Source organism: Calidris pugnax, unplaced genomic scaffold (genome assembly GCF_001431845.1).
Source record: "Calidris pugnax isolate Ruff unplaced genomic scaffold, ASM143184v1 scaffold3, whole genome shotgun sequence".
Taxonomy (NCBI): domain Eukaryota; kingdom Metazoa; phylum Chordata; class Aves; order Charadriiformes; family Scolopacidae; genus Calidris; species Calidris pugnax.
In genome coordinates this window covers 3,093,880-3,112,232 of record NW_015090799.1, presented here as the reverse complement: position 1 = coordinate 3,112,232, position 18,353 = coordinate 3,093,880, and the positions used below count along the sequence as shown (strand labels likewise).

The window sequence follows — 18,353 nt, the reverse complement described above, 5'->3', positions numbered from 1 at the left end:
TTCAACCTGTGAGATCTCACGAGCTGCACAACATCTCTCTCCATATTTCTCAACTTGCACGTACCCGTGGAGGGGGTGTGTGTGAGCTGGGGCTCTGGTTTCTCGGCAGCACGTCCTTCCCTGCAGCCAGAGGAAGGGCAGGAAGGTTTGCAGCACCTGCAGTGAGCGTACAGCGGCCCGAGGTGTCCCATCAGCAGAGAGAGGGCTTCCCCCTGGGGCTGCAGGGGCAGCTGGTGTGGGGAGGGCAGGGGATACCTGCCCCCCAGCACCCACTGCAGCCGCATTGCGAAGGGATGAAGGGTGGCAGCTGGTCTTCTTCAAGTAAATGTGCCCTTTGGTCTCACGTGGCAGGAGTCTTTATCTGGTCTTGCTGCATTTATTAGATTTGCATTGATTTCTCAGCGAACGCTGGAGGGCTTTTTGATGAAAATTCACCTGTCTGGCTTGATCTGAGAGGGTAACGTTCACAATTAATCCATTTCTAAGCCTGTGACTTCAGCAGAAAAGACAGATATGTAAAATATCCAGGTATTTTTAAGATAGGGAGAAGTGAACTGTTTTGTGGTGGTTTTTTTTTTTTTTTTAAAGTCTCTCTCTTCCAGAAGGGAAAGGAAAATTTGAGAGGAAAATGGAAACATCTGCAGTAACTTATGAAGCTAAGCATTTATTTTTTTTTAGAGACATTAAGAATGAGATGACGCAATCTATTTAGCACATGGAATTACTGATAATACATTCATAAGAGAATTATAAATTCTTTACTACAGGGCAATGATTAATGATAGAACTGCGCTGCCCATAAAGGTGTACAAAAGCCTATTTTGTTTGCTGACATTAGCTGTAACATACGAAAAACCCCTCTGAAAGTAGAAAGCATCAGTAATACTAACTTATAAGCAAAATAGCTGGAAAACTGTATCCACAGTGCTTGGGAAGCACATATAAATTGAAACCTAATGTTCTAGTGCAGATAGAGAAGGAATTTGTATTTCTTGAGAGAATCACAGGAAAATAAGTGTGACACCCTCGTATATATGTGGATATATATGTTTTTTATTGTATATTTGTTTAAAATGCCATAGTATTAAAGACCAGCTGTAATTTTTTCATTTAATATGTAGGAGAGGTAATTACCTTAAGCTATAGGTTGAAAAATAAAGAATTGAAGTACTCTATTAATAAAATGAAAGCATTTGGAAAGATTAAAGTGCAATATCGCTCCAAACATTATCTGATTGTTCAGACAGAAACATATTTGCGGTGTGAGTTTCACCTTTTTTTCCCCTTGTAATTTTTTCCAGTCTAGATTTCTTCCTCCCTTCTTTTTTGCATTTTATGTTTTTTCCTGGAAAGTCTTTTTTTGTTGTTGTCCAGAGCCTGACATGTATAGTCATTTATTTTTAACAATATATTAAAAATAGATATTTATTTGCAGCAAATACAAAATGTGAGTGGAGATCCCAGTAACTTCATATTTCCCTCCAAAGCCTGTATTTCTGCCAGAGAATCTTTGTGAAATAGTCTCCTTCCATTAGTTGGTATCAGTGTTTGGAAAGGTGGCGGGCTTTTTTTTGTTATGGAAACTTATTTATCCAACCTGCTAATTGTTGTTGTCATTGCTCAAGTGAAAAGCGTGTCCCAAGCATGTTCTCTTTGCAGCTTACCCATCCTTGGGCAACCCCCTTCTGCTGGGACTGGTTTTCTCTTCCTCTCAGCCCTAACTCTCACCCTGAGGGCTTAGGGTAACAAAGATGATGGAGGGACTGGAGCATCTCCCTGATGAGGAAAGGCTGAGAGAGCTGCGGCTCTTGAGCCTGGAGAAGAGAAGGCTGAGGGGAGACCTTATCAATGCTTCCAAGGATCTAAAGGGGGGGTTGAAGGAGGATGGAGCCGGACTCTTTCCAGGGGTTCCCAGTGACAGGACGAGGGGCAACGGGCACAAGCTGGACCATGGGAAGTTCCACTCCAATGTGAGGAAGAACTTGTTTGGGGTGAGGGTGGCAGAGCCCTGGCAGAGGCTGCCCAGGGAGGGTGTGGAGTCCCCTTCTCTGGAGATCTTCAAGCCCCGCCTGGATGCTCCTGAGTGATGTGCTCTGGGCAACCCTGCTTTGGCAGGGGGGTTGGACTGGATGGACTCTAGAGGTTCCTTCCAACTCTGACAATTCCCTGATTCCATGACGGAGCCCTTGACAAAGCTCCCCCCAGCCATTAAAAATTTCTGACTGACAAATTCCCTTTGTTCCCTGCAGCTTCCTTTGGTAGGCATTTGTCATGCTGGTGATGATGAATAAATCAGAAAATAGGTTTCTGCCGGAAAAAAAAATAAATCATTTTACTGGGGGGGGGTTAATTCCAGAGTCCAGAAAAACTGCAGAAAGTTGACTCTTTTTTTTCCCCCCAAATAAATGTATGGTTTTTGGCTAAGAGTGAGTGAGCTGTTGTCAGCAGGGTGAGATACCACAGGTCATGGAGGTGGCGTGAGCTGCCAGGCCCTCAGCAGTGCATGTCCTGCTGGAGGTCCCTCCTCTCCTACTGACCCTGGTGGGGTGCACACACGTTGTGGAAGGAGTCGGCAAAGACCCAAGTGAGAGCCGGGGGCTCCGTGAGGCCGGGGGATGGCTGCCTCGCCGTCTGCAGCGATGCCGGGGAGGGAGACCTCATCACTCTCTAGAGCTACTTGAAAGGACATTGTAGAGGGGTTGGTGCTGGTCTCTTCTCACAGGTAATTGGCGATAGAACAAGAGGGAATGGCTTCAAGCTGCAACAGGGTGGGTTTAGAGTGGCCATTGGGGAACAATTCTTCACAGAAAGAGTGGTCAGGGACTGGAACAGGCTGCCCAGGGAGGTGGTTGAGTCACCATCCCTGGATGTGTTTAAGAGTCATTTAGCTGTGGTGTTGGGGGATATGGTGTAGGGGAGAACTTTGTAGAGTGGGGTTGATGGTTGGACTCGATGATCCCAAGGGTCTTTTCCAACCTGAATCATTCTACGATTCTTTTGGCATCCACAGCTTCTCAAGGTTCCCTTGAGGAAAGTCATTTGTATACCGTTTATGAGCAGGTTCAGAAGGTCACATGCAAAAGTGCTTTGGGTTCCTCTTTCCAAGTGGTCACCTGTGGGTAGAATAGCATGTTCCTCTGACAAACAGGACTGCTGAAGTCAGCTCTGATTTCTGTGCTGGAATTCCTAGGACTGGTTTAGCTGTTTATAGCGTGACTGTGCTGCAGGGATAGGGTTGCTTTAGCGCTCTGCTGGAGCTACTAAAGGTCAAAGTCTTGTGACTTTGGTGGGCGGTTCAAATAATACAGTTCCATCCCGTATGTTGCTCCTAAAATGCTCTGGTTTTGTTGTGTAACTAATTTAAAGGGAGCCTGGATTCTACATTATTTTGGGAATAAGACCTTACTAAATATTTTGTGGGTTAATTCTGAATAAAACCCGTCTGCTAGCAGGGCCAAATTATCTTGATTATGAACATGACCATTAATTATTTTTCCCTTTTATGCACTATACAATATTTAACATTATTGCTACTAACAGAGCTTACCACTGGTGAATTGGATGGCCATTCCTCCTTACGTCATGTCATGGCTGAGCTCTGGATACATGTTAGTGGATACAGGTTTTGGTTATTTTTTTCTAAGCAGCGTCTCAAAAGTACTTATATCTGGCTCATTTAAGATGAGTAAGCCAAAACATGAGTTAGTGTTTTAATGTGGATGAAGTGGCCATGAGATGGGACAACAGCCAAGGAAAAGTACCCATTCCCTCTCTGTTGTGCAACACTGCACTTCTTTCACACCGTGAAGAAGACGATGCCCATCCAGTCTTGTCTTGATATGAGGTGAAAGTTTTCGTGAAGTTACCCCTGCTATCCATAGCCCGTGAGACAACTGGTGAGCTTGTGTGGCTTGTTCTTTCTTCCAGGCCCTTTTTGCTGAAATATTGACAAAGATGCCAATGGAAAAAACTCTCTCTGGTGCTGCAGTGGCACTCGGCCCCAAAGGGTCTCAGAGCTCACCTTGCATGAGGTGAGATTCCGAAGCGAAAGGAGTTCCTTGAATTCAGCCCCTAATGCTATTAATTTCAGTAGTATTTTCTCACCCAACAGCTTTCTGAATATAAATTCTCCACCAGGATATCCGGTGGAGACATGTCCACCATGCATCCGGAGATGTTTCCTTGCTGGTAGGATGTATGATGGTCTCTTCAGTCCCTTGGCCTCCACCTGCTTGAAAAAGACTTCTGGAGTCTGATTAGGTGCTATTTAAGGAAGACACCTTCCTTTTCAACACATTTCAGTGATGTCTGATGCTAACAAGTAGGACTCTTGAGGCCAAGTACAGGTGGAGAGTGTCACAGAGCAACATCTCCTTCTTGTCATTCTCTTCGACAGTCCCCAGTTTAAGATTGCTTCTTGCAGTGGGGAGGATGTGGAGGTGTGCTGCTCTCGCTGCCTGGGGTGGCTTACCCCGTTACGGTGTGTTGTTAATGAGCTGGCCTGGCACATGCTCACAGGAGGCAGCTCTCATCCAGAGCAGGAGGTGTGTGGCACAGCAGCTCACTGGGAGGCCACGCTGGTGTCCAGGCAGTGTCCATCAGGATGTGCCTTGCTCCCCAGCTGATGGAAGCTTGAAAGGTGCAACTTTGACCTGGTTACCCATTAAAAACAAATGCTGGAGGATGAACATAAGAGAGAGGGAGGGAGGGAGGGAGAGGTGTCTGAATATTGTGCGCTACCCTGGTATTGAATCCTTCCAGACAGACAGAAGGTTATGTGCTGATATCAGCTCCTTTCCCTGGGATTCTCAGTGCTTTGGCAACCCCCTTCTGCTGGGACTGGTTTTCTCTTCCTCTCAGCCCTAACTCTCACCCTGAGGGCTTAGGGTAACAAAGATGATGGAGGGACTGGAGCATCTCCCTGATGAGGAAAGGCTGAGAGAGCTGCGGCTCTTGAGCCTGGAGAAGAGAAGGCTGAGGGGAGACCTTATCAATGCTTCCAAGGATCTAAAGGGGGGGTTGAAGGAGGATGGAGCCGGACTCTTTCCAGGGGTTCCCAGTGACAGGACGAGGGGCAACGGGCACAAGCTGGACCATGGGAAGTTCCACTCCAATGTGAGGAAGAACTTGTTTGGGGTGAGGGTGGCAGAGCCCTGGCAGAGGCTGCCCAGGGAGGGTGTGGAGTCCCCTTCTCTGGAGATCTTCAAGCCCCGCCTGGATGCTCCTGAGTGATGTGCTCTGGGCAACCCTGCTTTGGCAGGGGGGTTGGACTGGATGGACTCTAGAGGTTCCTTCCAACTCTGACAATTCCCTGATTCCATGACGGAGCCCTTGACAAAGCTCCCCCCAGCCATTAAAAATTTCTGACTGACAAATTCCCTTTGTTCCCTGCAGCTTCCTTTGGTAGGCATTTGTCATGCTGGTGATGATGAATAAATCAGAAAATAGGTTTCTGCCGGAAAAAAAAATAAATCATTTTACTGGGGGGGGGTTAATTCCAGAGTCCAGAAAAACTGCAGAAAGTTGACTCTTTTTTTTCCCCCCAAATAAATGTATGGTTTTTGGCTAAGAGTGAGTGAGCTGTTGTCAGCAGGGTGAGATACCACAGGTCATGGAGGTGGCGTGAGCTGCCAGGCCCTCAGCAGTGCATGTCCTGCTGGAGGTCCCTCCTCTCCTACTGACCCTGGTGGGGTGCACACACGTTGTGGAAGGAGTCGGCAAAGACCCAAGTGAGAGCCGGGGGTCTGTGAGGCCGGGGGATGGCTGCCTCGCCGTCTGCAGTGATGCCGGGGAGCTCTGTTCTTTCCCTGTTCGGCAACGAAACTGGTGAAGGGCCTGGAGCATAAATCTTATGAAGAGCCATTGAAGGAGCTGGGACTGTTTAGTTTGAGGAAGAGGAGGCTGAGGGGAGACCTCATCACTCTCTAGAGCTACTTGAAAGGACATTGTAGAGGGGTTGGTGCTGGTCTCTTCTCACAGGTAATTGGCGATAGAACAAGAGGGAATGGCTTCAAGCTGCAACAGGGTGGGTTTAGAGTGGCCATTGGGGAACAATTCTTCACAGAAAGAGTGGTCAGGGACTGGAACAGGCTGCCCAGGGAGGTGGTTGAGTCACCATCCCTGGATGTGTTTAAGAGTCATTTAGCTGTGGTGTTGGGGGATATGGTGTAGGGGAGAACTTTGTAGAGTGGGGTTGATGGTTGGACTCGATGATCCCAAGGGTCTTTTCCAACCTGAATCATTCTACGATTCTTTTGGCATCCACAGCTTCTCAAGGTTCCCTTGAGGAAAGTCATTTGTATACCGTTTATGAGCAGGTTCAGAAGGTCACATGCAAAAGTGCTTTGGGTTCCTCTTTCCAAGTGGTCACCTGTGGGTAGAATAGCATGTTCCTCTGACAAACAGGACTGCTGAAGTCAGCTCTGATTTCTGTGCTGGAATTCCTAGGACTGGTTTAGCTGTTTATAGCGTGACTGTGCTGCAGGGATAGGGTTGCTTTAGCGCTCTGCTGGAGCTACTAAAGGTCAAAGTCTTGTGACTTGGGTGGGCGGTTCAAATAATACAGTTCCATCCCGTATGTTGCTCCTAAAATGCTCTGGTTTTGTTGTGTAACTAATTTAAAGGGAGCCTGGATTCTACATTATTTTGGGAATAAGACCTTACTAAATATTTTGTGGGTTAATTCTGAATAAAACCCGTCTGCTAGCAGGGCCAAATTATCTTGATTATGAACATGACCATTAATTATTTTTCCCTTTTATGCACTATACAATATTTAACATTATTGCTACTAACAGAGCTTACCACTGGTGAATTGGATGGCCATTCCTCCTTACGTCATGTCATGGCTGAGCTCTGGATACATGTTAGTGGATACAGGTTTTGGTTATTTTTTTCTAAGCAGCGTCTCAAAAGTACTTATATCTGGCTCATTTAAGATGAGTAAGCCAAAACATGAGTTAGTGTTTTAATGTGGATGAAGTGGCCATGAGATGGGACAACAGCCAAGGAAAAGTACCCATTCCCTCTCTGTTGTGCAACACTGCACTTCTTTCACACCGTGAAGAAGACGATGCCCATCCAGTCTTGTCTTGATATGAGGTGAAAGTTTTCGTGAAGTTACCCCTGCTATCCATAGCCCGTGAGACAACTGGTGAGCTTGTGTGGCTTGTTCTTTCTTCCAGGCCCTTTTTGCTGAAATATTGACAAAGATGCCAATGGAAAAAACTCTCTCTGGTGCTGCAGTGGCACTCGGCCCCAAAGGGTCTCAGAGCTCACCTTGCATGAGGTGAGATTCCGAAGCGAAAGGAGTTCCTTGAATTCAGCCCCTAATGCTATTAATTTCAGTAGTATTTTCTCACCCAACAGCTTTCTGAATATAAATTCTCCACCAGGATATCCGGTGGAGACATGTCCACCATGCATCCGGAGATGTTTCCTTGCTGGTAGGATGTATGATGGTCTCTTCAGTCCCTTGGCCTCCACCTGCTTGAAAAAGACTTCTGGAGTCTGATTAGGTGCTATTTAAGGAAGACACCTTCCTTTTCAACACATTTCAGTGATGTCTGATGCTAACAAGTAGGACTCTTGAGGCCAAGTACAGGTGGAGAGTGTCACAGAGCAACATCTCCTTCTTGTCATTCTCTTCGACAGTCCCCAGTTTAAGATTGCTTCTTGCAGTGGGGAGGATGTGGAGGTGTGCTGCTCTCGCTGCCTGGGGTGGCTTACCCCGTTACGGTGTGTTGTTAATGAGCTGGCCTGGCACATGCTCACAGGAGGCAGCTCTCATCCAGAGATCATCAGGGGGCAGGTCTCATGGTCACAGGAGGCAGCTCTCATCCAGAGCAGGAGGTGTGTGGCACAGCAGCTCACTGGGAGGCCACGCTGGTGTCCAGGCAGTGTCCATCAGGATGTGCCTTGCTCCCCAGCTGATGGAAGCTTGAAAGGTGCAACTTTGACCTGGTTACCCATTAAAAACAAATGCTGGAGGATGAACATAAGAGAGAGGGAGGGAGGGAGGGAGAGGTGTCTGAATATTGTGCGCTACCCTGGTATTGAATCCTTCCAGACAGACAGAAGGTTATGTGCTGATATCAGCTCCTTTCCCTGGGATTCTCAGTGCTTTTCATAGAATCATTCAGGCTGGAAAAGACCCATGGGATCACTGAGTCTCAACCATCAACCCCACTTTACAAAGTTCTCCCCTACACCATATCCCTCAACACCACATCTAAACGACTCTTCAACTCATTCAGGGATGGTGACTCAACCTCCTCCCTGGGCAGCCTATTCCAGCATCTGACCACTCTTTCTGTGAAAAATTGTTCCCTAATGGCCAATCTAAATTTTCAGAATTCACCTCATGCTGTTGGGAGACCAAAAGGTGGGCATTTTTGCACCATTCTTATATCTGGGGAAATTGGGACAGAAAGCCTATCAGATATTTAGATGCCCTGAACTGCAAGCAGGCACATTGAGATCTTGATCTGTCTGGTCCATGATATTTATCTAGAAAGACTAGCTCCTGCATCTTCTGGAGCTTGAGACTGCATGCTGAGATGGTCCAACTGCTCAATACAGCAAAAAAAAAGAAAAAGCCTCATAGAAAGAGAATAGATAGGAATAGAAAGCTAAGGGTTAGGGAGCTGCACTGGCTTACTGTGCAGTCAGGCAAAGGAAGAAGAGAGTGGGACGTTTTGGTGGCATCTGGCCCTTTGATCACCTCCATCATATGGCTGAGGTATAGCATATGTGGCTGCACGCTTATGTTAAGAACCATTTTATCTTCTTGACTCCCTCCCTGTGACCCAGGACAGGTCTGCTGTGTCTGTTGTGTGTGTGTTCTGTCTGGCTGAACAAGAAGGGGTTAATGAAGGCACAGCACTCACAGTGAGACCAGGTCTGGTGGCGGTGCTGCAGAAAGTACTACTGTATGACTAGACTTTATTTTATTTTTCCATGTTTACTTGAAATCTCAGAAAAGGCAAATGCATGTCTCTCTCTATTCTCTCTTGGCAGAACCAGCTCCTTGCGAAAGGCTTGCTGTTTATAGAGGAGAAGGTTAAGCTGTGTGAAGGCAAGTATAGTAAGAAACCCATTTTGGGAGTTGTGCTTTGATGCTTGGTCAGAGAAGATGATTTGCATGTCTGGAAAGCATACAGCCCTTCCAGGTGCTGCCTTAGGGTGTCACACAACCTCTTAGGAGCCAGGCTGCAGCAGCCCTGGTGAGGCTCAAGGGATGGTGGGCTGTTTGAGTAGCTGCAGCACTCAGAATCACAGAATCTTCTTGGTTGGAAGGAGCCTTTGAGATCATAGAGACCAACCATACATACACAAAAAAACCCCCCAACAATCTCAGGCACTAGAGCATGCCCTGAAGTGCCACCTCCACACATTTCTTAAATCCCTCATGGGATGGTGACTCCACCACCTCCCTGGGCAGGCCGTTCCAGTGCCTGAGTCCCACCAGCAACGTCTTCATCATGACAGCAGGAACGTGGGTCGCCTGTGGCAGCTGAACCTGGGCTCCAGGCAGTTCTGGGTTGGACATGGATCCTGTTGCAAAACTGCTGAAAGCAACCTTCTGCCTTTTATTTCTCGATGGGATTTGCAGCTCGGTATAGGCGTGATTTTGGTTATGGTGGCATGCTTTTGAGAGCTGAGCTAACAGGCTTTGTGTAAATTCAAAGACAAAGCAGTCACTTGAGTGGGAATGAAGTCCTTCAGGGGAGAGGTCGATCACACTGGAGTTCTGCTCAAACCAGCGCGGAGCCTGGGATGGAGGCTCTCGGGGCTGGACGTGGGGGGAGTTAGTCACGTTTATTAACAGTTTGCTCAAGCAGAGCAAGCTGGCTGGAGCACAGGTCTTTATTCAAAACTAGGCTGCTGTTTGATGTGACCCAGTTTCGTAGCCTGTAGGGAAGATCCCTTGCTAATAACCGACCTGTTGTATCTGGGTCATTAACTGACAATAGACACTTATAATCTCAGGTCATTGCTGGTGCTGGATTCCTCCATGCTGTTCTTCAGCAAGTGACTTCTCTTGCCAAGCTTCAGTTGTCAGCCTCCTGCTCGCTGCTGGCTGCTCCAGCACTGGCCCCATGAGGGAGGGAAAAATGCAGATTCCTGCATTTTCATAGAATTATAGAATGATTCAGGTTGGAAAAGACCCTTGGGATCATCGAGTCCAACCATCAACCCCACTCTACAAAGTTCTCCCCTACACCATATCCCCCAACACCACATCTAAATGACTCTTAAACACATCCAGGGATGGTGACTCAGCCCCCTCCCTGGGCAGCATTTTCCAGGGTCTGACCACTCTTTCTGTGAAGAATTGTTCCCCAATGGTCACTCTAAACCCACCCTGTTGCAGCTTGAAGCCATTCCCTCTCGTTCTATCGCCAATTACCTGTGAGAAGAGACCAGCACCAACCCCTCTACAATGTCCTTTCAAGTAGCTGTAGAGAGTGATGAGGTCTCCCCTCAGCCTCCTCTTCCTCAAACTAAACAGTCCCAGCTCCTTCAATGGCTCTTCATAAGATTTATGCTCCAGGCCCTTCACCAGCTTCATTTCTCTCCTCTGCACCTGCTCCAGCACCTCCAGATCTCTCTTGTGTTGAGGTGCCCAAAACTGGACACGGTTTCCCCGCTACGGGTGCCTTCCCTGCCGCTGTCAGCTCTTCAGAAGCTTATCATAGGTTTTGTTTTCTGTATTCATCTAAAACTATCTCAGTATCTCTTGTAGCATTATGAAAACTGAGTTCCAATCTGTGACAAGCTGAGAGCCGCCCAGGGGGTATTTTGCAGCTGCTGGAGTAGTTTGGGTAGGGTGAAGTTTCCCAGGCAGACAGCAAACCCTCCTTCCTGTGCCACAGTTTTTTTTTGTCCCTGGTTTGAAGTGACACCATAGTCTCGTTGCCCGTGCAGGCCGGCATCTCTGCGGGAGATGACTCATGGGCGCCTTTCTTTCGTAATGTGTAGGTTTAGTCGCAGGCCTGGGGAGGAGGCAGAGGAGGGAAACATTTAAACACTCAATTAGTCTGTTTCCTGTTGTCTTTTTCACTTAGAGTTGGCAGTTCCTGGTAATGGGTAGCTGGTGTGGGGGGGTTGGGTAGGTGCTTGTTTGCAGCTCCAGTTTTGAAGCTGGTGTTGGACCTGGCGCGGTGAAGGCCCCCTGGGAGCCCCGCTGTGGATGTCGCTGGGCTCGCTGCTCCCAAGGACACCTCTGCAGGAGCTGCTCCTGCTGGCCCTCTGCTCTCTGGGGTGTCCTAAGCACAACCCGTGGGCAAGCGGGGACTCCCAGGTGGGAGTCTCCCAATGGGGGAAGCACTTCAGGACTCCTTTGAGTCGCAGTTTGACGTGTGTTCCAGTTCCTTGTGTAGAGCCTTTAGTCCCTTTGAGTCTGAGCCCCCAAAGCTGTCGTGAGCCATCATGTCGTGAGCTGTCTCTTCCATTCATGCTCCTTGAGTCCTGACTGCTTGGGACCTCCAGCTGAGGCTCTGTGGAAGGTATTCTGGAAAGTCCTTTCATCAGAAACTTGTGTTATTAAACCTGGGTCTCTATTTTTACCTGGAATTTCTGGGGAATGTCTCTAAAACTTGAAAAAAAGATATTGTAAACCTTTGGCGTTTGGGATGGGAAAAACCTCCTAAAGAACTTAGAGGTTTTGGGTCCAAATGCTGAGGAACACACAGCTCTGAAAGTCAAGCCTATGAGCATAATTTAAAATGTCTGTTCAAACAATTATGTTCAGTAGAGCATTTTTTGTTAATAATGGGATTTTGACCACATTTGTATTCCTGTTACAGGAATCACAAGTTGCATAACTTAGCCTGGCTTAATTTTAAATTCCTACTTACATTTGGGGTTGTTTGTTCAAGTCAGAGTCATATGAGGGGTGGCCACAAGTGGATTTCATGTGGGAACTTTCCCAAGTGCCACGTTTGAGAGGACTGTGGTGGCTTTGTGGCTGGTCAGGGTCTGGACTCTGTGTTTGGGCGTGGGAGGGTACTGGAGGGGGCTCAGCTCTTGATGGTTTCCCTCACCCAGAATAGAACAGTTGTGACCTGCTGGTTTTCAGAGGCTCCCGTGCTAGTGGAGCCTGCTAACTGTGAGCCGTGGGGTCACACAGTCCTTTGCAACTTGATTTTAACGTCGCTGACGCTAAAGCTTCTGCTCCCCATCTCTGTTTCTTGTAGGTGAGGATCGCATTGATGTCCTGTCTGAAATCTGGGATCACTACTTCACAGAGACTCTTCCTACACTCCAGGCAATATTCTACCCAGTCCAGGTAATCTTAATTATAAGTCAGTCTTCAGTCAGGTGAAGCAATGTAATGTCTGCTGATGGCACATGGGAATTGCTTTTCTGTTCTAGCAGCGGCACTGGTTGGCCAATGGTTAAAGAGGTCTCAAAACCTTTAAACCAGGTCTGGGAGAAAGTAGAGTTTGCCCAATTCAGCATTAACTGTACAAAGGACTGCTAAAATCTACTGGGCAAGCACAGTGTTTTGGGCTGAATTTATTGCCATTTGTCTGCCCTCTCTGTCTGTGCTTAGCTAAGCTTGAACACCGAAACTGTCAGACTATATATACCTTGTCCAGACTGAAGCTCTGGGCCATTTGTTCCATAGTTCTTCCATTTTTATGTATCTGGGGCTCTGTTGGTACAGATGACAACGCTGACAACTTGTCTTCAGAGGGACAAATCTGAAGGCTCAGATCAGGGGGAAATGTGTTGAACTCACTCTAGCTGCTTTTGGAGTGCTTATCTTCTGCTTGTACCTTTGGAAAATCCTCTGCTGGGATTTTGAAAGCTGTAATAAGGGGACAAGCAGATCTATGGGTAGGGGAAGAATGAACAACGTTATGCAAGATCTTTTTACAGTCAGTGTTTTAAAAGCTGAGTGTCCCATCAGAAGTGTTGAGCTGTATCATTTTTTAATGTTGTTTTAGTCAGGGTTTCCATATGAGCAGTCCAGTTACCTCCCCAGCCTATTCTGATCTTCTTTTCCATCAGAGGAAAATAAAAATGTACCTCGTGAGGAGACTGACGTTCTTGGAAATTCTAGCCTGCTCCTCTTGACTTTTGCCTCTTCCGCAAGACATGCTTTCCAGAGCTTTTTAAAATTGTTTTCCCCTTGCCTTGTTTGAAAGGCAGCAGGTAAAGCTCAAAGGTTGACCTTTTCCTCTAATCCTATTAAAGCTGGCATTTCCTAAAAGAGAAAGGCCTTCTGTAAAGACAGACACTAACCTTTCTACTGTGTTTATTTTTATTCTTTCCTTGCTGCAGATGCTTACAGGTAGGTGTTGGGCAGGTAAAACTGCACAATTATAATATCCTCCCTTTTTCTCCTTTTGTAACTAATTCTCAGTCAGGGAGTGACCTCCTCTATCTAAGCAGGGGTTTGGCTGTTTGTGGAAACAGCTCAGGTAACTGTGTGTCCTACCCACTGATGCTAATAATTCTGCCAGTCATCAGAAAAAAATCTACTCCCTTGCTATTAAATGTCTCTAATCAGAAACTGAACAAAAGTTACTGCACAGTGGGTGCAGCTCTTGGAAGTAACTTGGTGGTAGTGGTGAAAACGTGACTCTGGGATGTCGAGGTTCTTTGAGACGATAACTTTCTTACTGTGTTTGTCACAATATCTGAGTCACTCAAAAATATTTCACACAAGCTGTGAAGTTAGGGAAGTATTGCTGTTTTACAGATGAGGAACTGAAAGGTAACAGTCAGCATATTTAAAGCTTTGTAGGCACCTAATTTCTACACAAATGTGTGGATTTAAACCACCTAAATACACTCAAGAGTTTGACCGTGAGTTATCAGCCCTAGGCTGCAACAGAGAGAGTTGCTGGTGCAGCAAGAAATGCTCTTATCCCAGGCCAGTGCCCTAAGAACAAGATTGGGCTCTTCCTACAAATAGAGAACTGTGTGTACCTAATTATGGTGGGTCACCGTGTCTGAAGAGAGCTTCTCCAGCAGATCTCTTGCACCCAGTCTCAGTCCTTCATGCGCTACTCTGATAGGTGGGAAAGTCCTTGTGCACTTGTGGCCAAGAAGGCCAAGGGCATCCTGGGGGGCATCAGGAAGAGTGTGAGCAGCAGGTGGAGGGAGGTCATCCTGCCCCTCTGCTCTGCCCTGGGGAGGCCCCATCTGGAGCACTGGGACCAGTTCTGGGCTCCCCAGTTCCAGAAGGACAGGGAACTGCTGGAGAGGGGACAGCAGAGGGCTACAGAGATGATGAGGGGCCTGGAGCATCTCTCTTGTGAGGAGAGGCTGAGGGACTTGGGTCTTTGTAGTCTGGAGAGGAGGGGGGATCTGATCAACACCTATAAATACTTAAAGGGAGGGTGTCAGGAGGATGGGGTCAGTCTTTTGTCAGTGGTGCCCCAGGGACAGGACAAGAGGGAATGGGCACAAACTTGAACATGGGAAGTTCCCCCTAAACATGAGGAGGAACTTCTTTCCTGTGAGGGTGGCAGATCCCTGGACACGTTCCTGTGGGACCTGCTCTGGGTGGACCTGCTCTGGCAGGGGGGTGGAGGAGATGATCTCCAGAGGTCCCTTCCAACCCCGTAGCATTCTGTGATTCTGTGAAAGTCAATTTGTTGTTGGTTCCCCATCGTTTGCTGCAAATGTCACCGAGATGGCTTGGCTGTGCTCTTCTGGGATCCCAGTGTCTGCCCATTCAGAATGAAAGTCATGCAGCCACACGCGAGAGCGTATGTCGCTGGAGGCAGTAACTAGAAGTCACTTCCTATCTCAGCTAAGTTTACACCAGGGCCTCAGAGCTGTTGCAGAAATGTGACCTTTAAGCAGCCAAGTTACTTAAATTGCTGTACAGAGGGAAGCTGTGTAAACAGGTCACTGGTTTTTGTATAGTTGCAGCTGTTGATGTAACTACTTAGTGTGGAAAAAGAATAGCAAATCTTGTTTTGTTTGGCACAGCGAGATGTTTGCATGTTGAAATGGGGTATGAAGTTAACGGGACTAAACTGCGTGATATAAATAAAAAGCGTGCAGCTGCTGCAGTACAGTTCAGAGATAGGTACCAGTCTTTCCTACACCTCCATGCTTCTAAACGCACAGTGATGGTTCAAAAAACAGCAAAATACTTTTATTATGGCCTAGCTGCCCTCCAGTATATTGGCTCTAATTCATATTTACATATTGATGATGCTGTTAATTATGACATTAAAGCCATTATGAATTAATGATTAACTGCTGTTAATTCCTTCCAGCTAAATATTTACCATGTTGAGTGTGCTATGGAGACCATAAAATAGTTCCCCAAACAGACCGTGGGGCAGAGATTAACATCCTGGGAAGAACAAGGGAAACTCTTCAGGATGGAAAATGCTGGCCAGGGCTGGGAGGAGAATTTCAGCCGTTAAGCTGCAGTGGGGCAAGAGAAAGTCATGTGGATGTTAAGCACAGCAAAGGGAAAGGCGGTAACACCAGAATGCCAAATGGAGTCCAACTGGGTTTAAATGTGCTGAGAAGTATTACAACATCTCCATCTGCTAAGCCTGCTCACTTGTGTTGTTGATGTAAAAAAGTAACTGGGAGGATGCAGAGTGCCTTACAGTGGAAATCAGAGCTGTTGCTTTTTGAAATGGTGTTTGGCACAAGCAGTCTCGCTAGCTTTGCCCGACCCTAGATCCTAAAGTCTGTAATGGACTGAATTGTGGATTTTTTTGTCGTTATCAGCAAGGTCCAAGATGCAGATGTTGAGCAAAAAGAGGATCCGACTCAGACCAGACATAGGCTTAGTGAAGGAATACTCTCTGCCAAACCTTCTCTGGTTTCTCAGCTCTGAGTGGCAAAAGCAGGAGCTGCATCAATCCTGGGCTTTGGATGTTTGTGACTAAATTGGATGGCAGTTGGGTTTTACGAATAAGTAGTCTTAGTGCGGCCACTAATTAGTCTTAGTGCGTAGTGCAGCCCATTTTTGGCTGCAGTGTGACTAAATTGGATGGCAGTTGGGTTTTAGTGCGGCCACTAATTAGTCTTAGTGCATAGTGCGTAGTGCGGCCCATTTTTGGCTGCACTACAAACCTAGTGGTGTCTCAGCTGAGGTGTTACTCATTTCAGAACTCGTGTGGGATGGAGGCTGAGAGGGAAGTGACCAACGAGTGGGACCAAGAGGAGTGAATCCTCAGGCTGAGCAGCTGGGGGTGCTTTGCAGCAGCAGCAGTGGGCAGGACAGACCCTTTCTGCCTGTGTACGTGTGTGGGTGTGACGCTCACAGCTCCCTTACCAACTCTTGGATTTTGCCTTCTGTGTTTTTTAGGGTCAGGAGTTGACTATCCGTCAGATTGCTCTTCTTGGCTTCAGAGACTTGGTCTTGCTAAAAGTAAAGTTGGAAGAAATTCTTCCTCTGGTCCGGACAAAGCTCCCAGCTTCCATTGTCCAGATGCTGTTAATCCTGCAGGTGGGGAGCCTCTGCTCTTCTTCGTCTGACTCCACCTGGGTATCTCGACCTCACTGAACTAATACAAACCCTGGAAAGGAGAGGGGGAACGGAGGAGGGTGTGATGGAGGGGAAGTGGTGTGTGCTTATTTGTGAGCTGTAAATGTAGGAATGTAGGAATTTGAATGTCCTGAGCTTTCCTGGGAACAGGTAAGGATGTTGCCATGGAAGGACTGGCTTCTGCTCTTTGGTGTCTGTATTTTTATTGGTACCTCTCCTCCCCAGCTAGGAATAGAATCAGGACTCTTTTTTTTCACCTAAATTTTCATCTCCCAGCTTCTCTGTGTCCTAGTCCTTCTCATTTCTCAGCTTTGCAACGACGGGGCGAATGTCCCTCACAGCGGACTGTGGAGTGTGAAGGAGCTGTGGCTGCTGCCTGCCCGATGCCAGCCCCTTGGGAAGAGGAATATCTTTTGGCAGAAGGCAAAATGCTATACATTTTCTGAAGGCCTCTCCCAAAAACCCCAGACCTTCTGAGGACTATCCTCTTTATCCAGACCTCAAGAAAGTATTTTCCAAGCATGCCAAATACAGCCACGTATACCAGCTGCTTTATCTTTCAGTATCACCCAGCCTGACAGTCCTGCAAAATACCATGTTACAGGTGGCTGCTGGGGTTCATCTCACTTTTATTTCTTCTGCTGTATACCTTATCGTGAGTGGCAGGGAGTGAAAATTCCTGAAGTGCAATCAAAATTGCAAAGTGGCTAAGCTGGTATTTCTGCCTGGGTTCTCGCTGTTCTGAAATATTTTAATAAAAGAATCTTGAGGGCAAAGAGGGTCTCAAAGTGATGCGTTTGAGAAAGAAAAGTGATTGAAGTTTTACAGGAAGTCAAGTCTGTGAACCGTTTCTAAAATTACTGTTGAATTGGCTAGTGTTATCTACCATCTTCACAGCTGTAAGCTCAGCTATGGAGGGTGCTTTTCCTGCAGTCCTGCCTCGGCAAAGAGCAGGGCTTTGCCCAAGGTGTGCAAACCCTCAGTGTGATGAGGCACCTTGTGCTTCTCTATCCCTTGGTCAAAAAAAAAGACAGCTGGCTGCTTGGGTTGTGGCTGTGACTGGAACAGGGAGGTCGACCTGAGTGGCTCTCAAATCTCCATTTGGGCTTATCAGCTGTGCTCCTCCGAATGTTCTACTGATATGGTTGGGGTATTCCAGTGTGGAGATATGTGATAGACCCCAGGCTTTACTCAAAAGCCTTACTCAAAACTACGTAAGGTTAATGTTGACTTTTTGTGTTTGAATTTCAGAGTGTCCATGAGCCTACTGGCCCCAGTGAGGGCTACCTACAGCTGGAAGAACTGGTCAAGCAGGTGGTATCACCGTACTTGGGATTGTGTGAGGATCACAGCTTCTCCAGTAGCACCTGCTTGCTTGGTAAGACCACATGCATTGTACAGAAGCTCTTGTTGGGGCACACAGGTTGTGTACCCCATGTGAGGGTTAATGTGAGGCAGTGCTGTATGTTTCTGAATATAGATCTCTGTGACTGGGTTTTTATTTTCCATGATTCAGTGAACTATTCCTGCCTCACCACTGTGCACACACACACACACGTGCAGAGTCTCCCCTCTCTCTGGAGATGTGCCTATGGTCCATGCCTGAGGTTCTGCTTGTGTCCCACTGAGAGGCTGTACTGTCCTCTGCTGCTGGTCCCTCTGTCTCTCCCTGCTCACTAACCCTCTCTGGATGCCTGGATTCCCAGGCTCGCTGCTGCCTCAGCCTGCCTTCACAGACAGTAAAGCTGTTGGATTTCTGAAGAATTGCAGGGTTGGGTTTTTTTTTTTTGCATGGAGTCTTCCTTCCATCTGAGGGACTCTCTTTAAAAATAATAATCTGGGTTTAAACTGTGGAGAAATGGGTCTAAGTGAG

The 18,353-nt window shown here is 47.2% G+C and overlaps 1 protein-coding gene across 3 annotated transcripts in view; it reads left to right on the top strand.

The window, feature by feature from the left end:
* PRR5L (proline rich 5 like) overlaps positions 1-18,353 on the top strand; it is a 68,349-nt gene that overhangs the window by 27,267 nt on the left and 22,729 nt on the right. For 2 of the 3 annotated variants that reach the window (XR_001411399.1, XM_014937163.1), the window contains exons 5-8: positions 9,019-9,076; positions 12,201-12,292; positions 16,301-16,441; positions 17,732-17,858. Coding sequence is in view for 2 of the 3 variants with exons in the window: in XM_014937163.1 (XP_014792649.1) it covers positions 9,019-9,076; positions 12,201-12,292; positions 16,301-16,441; positions 17,732-17,858 (418 nt within the window). In the remaining variant the exon portion in view is untranslated. Of the gene's footprint in view, positions 1-9,018; positions 9,077-12,200; positions 12,293-13,293; positions 13,304-16,300; positions 16,442-17,731; positions 17,859-18,353 lie in introns of all 3 variants that reach the window. The other variant, XM_014937164.1, reaches the window with a different exon arrangement.